Genomic DNA, 7,615 nt, shown 5'->3' with positions numbered 1-7,615 from the left:
ATGAAGAAGAAAGAACCATTGGGTCACACTGCCCTCAACCATTATAGCTTGGTATATAAGAATACTTCATAGGACTGTTTGCCATTGGTAACTTGTTTTCCTTTGGCAATTCAAGTGCATCGAACTAGCAAATAACCTCAGATGGTTAGTAATGTGAGTTTGAATGTAGCTGAAGCAGGTTCTAAAAGATGAAAAGAGGGAAATAGAGAGAAACGCTTCTGTGGGTTGATGGCTGAATTGGTTGTGAATTTGTTTGCTCTATTAGAGAGGAAAACAAACAGATTCATCACTGCAGTGTTGCAGGCACAGAACATCACGATTGGTGTCTTCTGTCTTGGTCTTATCATTGTCTTTCTTTCTCTCACACACATGGACACAGAACCTCCTTATCCAATTCAGACTCTCACAGCCCCCCCCCCCCACCCCCCCTCTCTGTAACAAGCAGGGTGAAACAACAGCCTGAGTGTGCACTGCAAACGCCACTCGGAAGGGAGTAGAATGCAGTTTATTGTTTTGTTTGTGATTTCTGCTTCTATGTTGAGTGTGTGGTTTTAGCAAAGTGATTAAAACATTCGATATGGTTGTTCTTTAGGAGAAGGTATGAAGAGAACAATCTCAGTTCCCTTTCGGAGAGAGACAGAGCACAAACGTGAAATCCAGGCTTTCTCCCTCTAATCAACTTGTTTGGGGACACACACACACACACACACACACACACACACACACACACACAGAACATCAGAGCCTCTTTTTTATTCTTAACCAACTTTGTTTGATTTGTTTGATGATCCTTGTTAGTTCTGTTAAACTGAGATAAACTGACTCCTTACTGTCTCTTGATGGTCATTAGCTTTACAAACACAGATGGGTCGCTGTGAATCAGTCATCCAGCTGACAAATCAACAGATCTTGTTGCGGTGAAATGAGAAACATAAATACAGAGGACGTCTTAAGTCTGAATCATTACAGCCCTAAAATCTAGAATATAAAATCAAACGTTGCTGTGAAAGCAGACACACCAGTATTTCTTAGGTTGCTATGGGAAAATGTTGCTCATTAACATTCCCGGTGACACTAGAAACCATTTTAATATTCAGAATTTGATTCTCAGATTCAAAGATGAAAATGAGAGCACCGTTCTCTTAGTTTTAATATGCTGGGACTCAATATATGGAGTTTATCTCTGCTGTAAACATGGCACATCCCTGCATGTTTACAGAGCTGCTGATGAGTAAAGAGATGGTGCTGAGGATGCTCTCTGCCCTCTATTTATTTATACCACAGTCACAAACACTTCAATGGTAAAAAGAAGAAAAGGAGAAACCTTGGCCTGCTTTCTTCAGACAGCATTGCTGAATCTTCCTCTGGAGATTCTGCCGCGCTGCTCTGCACTTTAAGTCAAATAAGCACACTGGATGATTTATTTAAAGCGCAGCAGTGGGAGAGCTTCTCCAGCAGGCATTTATGCTAAACAGCACTTGTGCCACTTTCCCCTCATACATCGCATGTGTGACATTGCTGATATCTAATTAGTCACATTGGAGAGCTTTGGTTTCATCGACATGTGGCAAATAGAATCTGTGAACAACGCGACCGACAGGCGTGTAACACTGAACACATTGGTTGGTTTTTTTCTTCACACAGCTAAGCGTGTTCTTCCTCATGCTTGCCCACACGCAACACTTCAATAAGCCACTGCTGCCACCAAGTGGTGAAGAGTGGGGGCACCGCATGTTTTAGGAACACCTCACAGTATAATGCAGTCTAATATACGACACAGTGCCAACAATGACATGGCTGTGATATTGGATTGTATTGGATCATACAGGCGCATCTAACATTATGTCAGTGAAAACAAACATTCAATGCTCACAGCCAATGGTGTTAGACAAAGATGGTCAGCAGTGTTGAGTAATACTGCTGAGTGAGTAAAATTCAAGCAAAAATAAATAACATCCGCATCATTTAAGGCTTAAGTGTAATAAATACATTCTAGTCGTGCTTATTTACTCCCCTTGATTAAATAATTAACTTACTTAGCTTCTTACCATGTAGGTTACATTCCTATGTACAAGCTTTAATACATGTTTGACTGATGCCCAGGAAGTTAAGAAATAATACATTACATCAGATTGATACTGTAGTCCTCTCATAAACACAGAACACTTTGGGCTCATTGGTTCTGTAGCTGTCAGTGTCACCTTTTTATATTTTGCAGTCCACCAAGCATCCATACAGTGAGGACCAACGCACACAACTGCACAATGCTCATGTTATGTCAAGGAGAGCAGGTTGATATCGTAGCATCCATCCACCTGGGGCAAAACACAGAACAAAACCATTTCCCCTCCATGTCTCTTTGATTTCAACAAAAGCAAGAATTGACATCGAACAACATCAACACTCCATATGACTCTGTACATTTGCATTTGGTCAGGACTGCTTTGACTCACATCAAAGCGTCCGATGGAGGCGGTGGTCTGGTTGGTCTGCATCACCTCAGTCAGAGCCCACATCTGCTGGATACTGGACGACACAGTCTGGGGGTCTGGGAGACCCTGAGACACAGAGGGACATGTTCCACAGAAAGCCACGCATAATGCTTCATGTCCATTCACACATACATCCATTAATAAATGCAAACCTCCAGATCAGGGTTTTGGTCAACTAGTGTCAGGTCAGACAGCCAATCAGAAACCTCCCTGTCTGGGTCCTGGAGGGAGGAGGAGAATTTGTAAGTGTTATCACATGGGCTACTTGTTGTGTTTGGTGCAGTCTAAGTATAACATTTATAGCGCAGTTCAAACTAACAGGTTCCGTATGAGGGTGTATTTTGATCTCTTCAAGGTTGAAGGTTAGCCAGGCTGACGACGGCTGTCTCAGGATGAGTCTCACAGACACCACGTGATCCGGCTCCATCTGCATCTACACAAAGAGACACACAGGCAGGGACACACAGCATGAATCAGGGACACAGATAGTATAGAAAACTGCAGGGCTAATTTAGTGAATTAAGCTAAATTAAATGAAATCTGGATGCAGGATCTTCTTCAACTTAAACACTTGGGCAGGACACAAAAACTTTCATCTCTTTCCTTCCAATTCTTCACATAAAAACATTCAGACACACAATGTAAGGTGACCCCTGGTATAGATTATATACATTTGAGCTTTTAACTTGATTAATTATGGAAAGAATAACGAGTCTTTCCCATAAGGGTATTTGCTCATGGTAATAATTAGAACCTATTCTATAAATCATCTAATAAAAGCTTCTTCCAGGCCCTGGGGTCATATTCCACACACAGAGAAACACCACAGTAAAACATGCATCATTTCATTAGAGCTGAATATGAAAAAGAAAGCGAGTAATAACCATCATTTATACAAAGACCAAGCCTTTATACTGCATCAGACTTGGCGCGCTGTCTGAAGTAAACAAAAATGAAATCACCATCTGGTTGTATTTTCAGAAGAAAAAAGACAAAGCAGGAAACAGACATGGAGATGGAAAATAAGTCCATTTGTAATGTCTCCATAATATCAGCATTACAGTGCTTATGGTGCCCGTCTTTGGGAGATGTCTGGCTTTCCTCCATTGCAGACTGAGAGGGAAAATATATGGCACCAAGCTGACAGGGTGTGTTGGTTTTACGCTCAATGGAATCTGTTTGTTTACAGATTTGATGTGAGGTTAAGCTGCAGTCACATACAATAGAGGCTTGTCTACGCCTTTGACGGCAAGTTAGAAGGATAGTTCACCTTAAAGGGGGTTTGCATGCATTGTCAGAGCTTCAGCTGCAAAGAGAAGATTTAAGGAAGCAGCCAAAGCAGAGGAATGAGCCACCTTCAAAAAGCCCTTTTTTGCATGCAGGTTATACATTTTAGAACTTTTTTAAACATAGAAAAGAGTAGAAAATGGTGTAATAGGTAGGAAAAAACAACAAGTCATGGGTGACACTCAGATAGTAAACATTAAGGGGGAAAAAAAACCCAGAACCAAACATTCATACAGCTCATCCTGGCTCATTGGAGCACAGAGCACAATAACACACAAGTTACAGCATTTAGCAAAGCATGCAAGTCTGTAAAGTATAAACAGTATAGAAACATATATAAAAGGTTGGCATTTGTCAAAATAAAACAACTCACCAGTGTCATATTTGCATTTTAAGTCATGCACTCGATGCATAAAGTCTTTAAAGTTATGGTTTACAGAATTTGGTTCTTTGATGTGCCTGAGAGTTCTGTCAATCATTTTCCATTACTCCTAATGCTTTACTGAGGGGCTGCCAGCAGGTACCACCAGGAGCTTAAACATCAATCGGATTTGGGTCGACCCTGTGTTGCATACTGATCCAGATGTTCTTCATTGAGTTGAATGTGTCTTCAGAATATCAACAGCTCAAACTCAAAGGCATAAAACTGTGATTCTATTAACATAAAGTCTTTGTGTTCTTAGATCATCACAAGCAGAAGAGGAAGATGACAGAATGTCAATGTTCACTCTTCACCTTCATGATGTTCTGTTCTGTTTTGTTCTAGGGTTTCAAATAAAACTCTCACAGTCTGAAGCCCACTACACTCCTTTATTGCAAACTTCTTCCCTGATAACTTGTATCATGACATCCTGAGTCATCTGGATTAGAAGCCCTGCAGGTGTTACTTCACTCACTTGTTGATTAACCTTCAACACACACACACACACACACACACACACACACACACACACACACACACACACACACACACACACACACACACACACACACACACACACACACACACACACAGGCTCAAGCTGCAGCCCACCTGGGTCCTGTGAATGGAGAAGTAGTCCTGGGAGCCTGCCTCAGTGTGAGGGTTGTCCATCAGAGGCACGTCTCTGAGAGCAGTGCACCACTTAGCAGGGGCGTCTTGTGCTGGGTTCCTCCTCAACAAACGCACCGTCACATAGGCGGTGTAGTAGTTCTTAAAGGTGAGCTCCTCAATCTGGAAGACAAAAGGCAAAAAATATAGATTTCAGGAGCAGGAACAACCCTGATGAACGTTTAATTGATACTTTAGATCTGATGTGATCATAAATTATCTATTTGATGTACACTACTGACAATAAAGGTGAAGTGGATGTCTGAAGAAAAAATGCAAAAAAAAGAGGGGGAGAAAATGAATGCTGAGTTGAAGCTGAGGTATTTTACAAAGCATAATTTACCGATAAGAATACTGGTAAAAAAATATTAAAATGGATCTAATTCACTTGTGATTTGTCAGATAAAATGCAAATTTTTAAAAAGAAATGAGCCTTTCCTTGTTCATAAGGCTCGTTAAGAATTTCAGGGCCAAAATGAAACATCCCGCGAGCGTACAGTGCTTCTCAAACAGTGGCTCACGTGAGTGTGCCAAATCATAGTATTAACATTTAAATCTCAAGACGCCGCCATCAAAACGCCTGCTGGAGATAATTCCTCCCGTGAATGTGGCCTGAGGCTGAAGCCTTTGAAGCTGGAGCCTTTGGAGCTAATGAGGAGATACACTCACTTTTAACTGAATGAGTATTTAGGATTAAATGTGGAAAAAGTAGGCCAATGACCAAATGCTGGAAGTCTCAAGACAGATGGAGGAAAAGCCTCTTGGGTGCCCAAAAGAGGCAAACCAGGAAGAAAGTTTATAAATTTTATAATCACATTTTGTCCGTGAAGCACAACGAAAAAAAGCCAAACAATTGAAAAAAGCTTAATAAAAGTTGTTGATGTATTCACACAATTATTCTAGTACAACCAGAACACAAAGAGCTACATCCTCTCATCATGTTGTGCTCCATAAGAAGTGGTAACATCGACCTTCCAGAAACATGATGGAGTCAAAATAGCTATAAAAATAATTAGAAAAAAGTAAAAAGTTCACTAACTTCCTGAGCGGAGTCCTAACTTACATTGACAGACTTTCCAAAGGGGAGTGTGACGTCTATGACACACACACCAGAGCACGGAGCCTCAGTCTTGGTGTCTCCAATGTGCAGGTAGACCGGAGGTTTGATGGTGCAGGTCACAGGAGCGATGCAGTCGCTGCTCTCACTCATCTTCTGTAGACCAAAATAAAGGTTTACAACGGATATAAACTAGAATCAAAGGACATTTACAGCTCCCTCGTTGTAAACGGCACAAAGCAAAGACTGACTGCTGCTCCATATTCTTGTGTAAATGAAAACTGCTGCTGCCTTCTTTGCAGGGAAACGCATCAGAGCTCAAACCAAGCAGAGTAATGACAGATGATCTGATTAAACAGGAATTTAGAGATAAGTTAATTGTTGTTGTTGGCATCATTACTCATGACGTTATGTTTGGATAGTTAGACTTTCATCTCTTCCTAAACATGAGAAAGACTTTGGCTGGCTCTGGCTTGATGATGTCACCTACAACAACAATGTAGGCATTAATGGATAGAGGATTCACTACTTTGATGGTGGAGGTCGAATAATAAAGCTGTAGCATCAGATCAATGTGATGTGAGTGTCTCCAGCTGTTTGTGAACAGGTCAAAGCAGGGCCTTAGTGCGATGGTTTGTTGAGTTTGAAACAAAGCCTTACCAAGCACACTGAATGCAAACACTAAAGGGGAAAGCAAAGGGGCAAGGGGATGTGAACAACTCCTTACTGACACCTATGGTTATGGAATTTGATGTTGAACAGCATGTTTGTGTGTCACATTCATGCGTCCTTGTGTATCCATGGTTCTGTTTTGGTACTTGCTAGCACCATGGACAGAGTCGCGTCATCATGTCATCGCGTCATCGTCCAGGCAGAAGGACCAGCAGCAGCCAAAGTCAACGTTCATGTTTGTATTACGACATTAGAAAGGAGCGCAGTCACGGGTTCGCATCTCGTCCGCAGGGGAGCTAAAGCAACACAAACACACGCTAGCATCACGGCTGCTAGCGGCGCCGATGTTATCAGTTACGTACCGCGCAGAGTGATGATGAAGAGGAGCCGGGTCGGAGGAGGAAGACTCGCCTTCCTTCGTCCGAGACTATTTCAATAAGCTTCGACAGTAACGGGAATGAAACCAGCTGCGATAAAATGGTTGAAGTCGTTATTGTTAGCAGAATAAAGCCGCACTGTGACTTCCTCAGTGTAACCAAGGCGACGCCAAGAGTCTTAAAGGGCCAGACATAAACAAACAACGCCTAAATAGTACATGAATATAAATAGCCATGACTAAACATTAATAACTACAACTTATTAAACACATACATACTACTAATTAACGCTCACCATCATTCATACATCATTACTTACAACTAGAGCTCTTCTGCACACAAATACTGAGTACAAAGTCTGTCCAGCAGGGGGCAGGCTTACTTTGTGGATCTAACGCCTGTCACCATGTCACCGAGCGGGTCATGTGTTAAAATTTAAAGGTGTCTTCCGGTAATCTGGTCACATTAATTCACATCTCCACGCTCCTCTGAAAACACCCCCCGTTTTCCTAAAATGATATATGCTGATCGCCACCAGGCACAATCTCCCGTCCAAATGAGGTTCAGCTGTGCAGCGTGTGTGTGTGAGGGCAATGCGGCGCGGCAACACGTTTATCAGTCAGCAGCAGGTATCAGTTGT

The 7,615-nt window shown here is 41.9% G+C and overlaps 1 protein-coding gene across 1 annotated transcript; it reads right to left on the bottom strand.

Moving 5' to 3' along the window:
* Nucleotides 1-1,892: 1,892 nt before the first annotated feature.
* nicn1 (nicolin 1) lies at nucleotides 1,893-7,132 on the bottom strand. The gene is made up of 7 exons (XM_076147302.1): nucleotides 6,961-7,132; nucleotides 5,933-6,082; nucleotides 4,813-4,992; nucleotides 2,812-2,925; nucleotides 2,645-2,713; nucleotides 2,454-2,558; nucleotides 1,893-2,315 (listed from the first exon to the last, which is right to left on the bottom strand). The coding sequence occupies exons 2-7, from the start codon at nucleotides 6,077-6,079 to the stop codon at nucleotides 2,274-2,276; spliced, it is 657 nt and encodes a 218-aa protein (XP_076003417.1). The 5' UTR covers nucleotides 6,080-6,082; nucleotides 6,961-7,132; the 3' UTR covers nucleotides 1,893-2,273.
* Between the last annotated feature and the right edge of the window lie 483 nt (nucleotides 7,133-7,615).

Source organism: Genypterus blacodes, unplaced genomic scaffold, assembly GCF_046128005.1.
Source record: "Genypterus blacodes isolate CSIRO-AG114 ecotype Tasmania unplaced genomic scaffold, CSIRO-AGI_Gbla_v1 ptg000037l_1, whole genome shotgun sequence".
Lineage (NCBI taxonomy): Eukaryota > Metazoa > Chordata > Actinopteri > Ophidiiformes > Ophidiidae > Genypterus > Genypterus blacodes.
The sequence above is the reverse complement of the archived record's forward strand: the minus strand, read 5'-3'. Positions and strand labels throughout refer to the sequence as shown.

What these genes read in the sequence shown, in the direction of transcription:
- nicn1 (XM_076147302.1), bottom strand. Translation starts at nt 6,079, where the DNA reads ATGAGTGAGAGCAGCGACTGCATCGCTCCTGTGACCTGCACCATCAAA. An exon ending in CCTTTGGAAAGTCTGTCAAT is followed by an intron (nt 4,993 to 5,932) that starts GTAAGTTAGGAC and finishes TTTGTCTTCCAG; the next exon opens with ATTGAGGAGCTCACCTTTAA. An exon ending in TCTCCATTCACAGGACCCAG is followed by an intron (nt 2,926 to 4,812) that starts GTGGGCTGCAGC and finishes CTCTTTGTGTAG; the next exon opens with ATGCAGATGGAGCCGGATCA.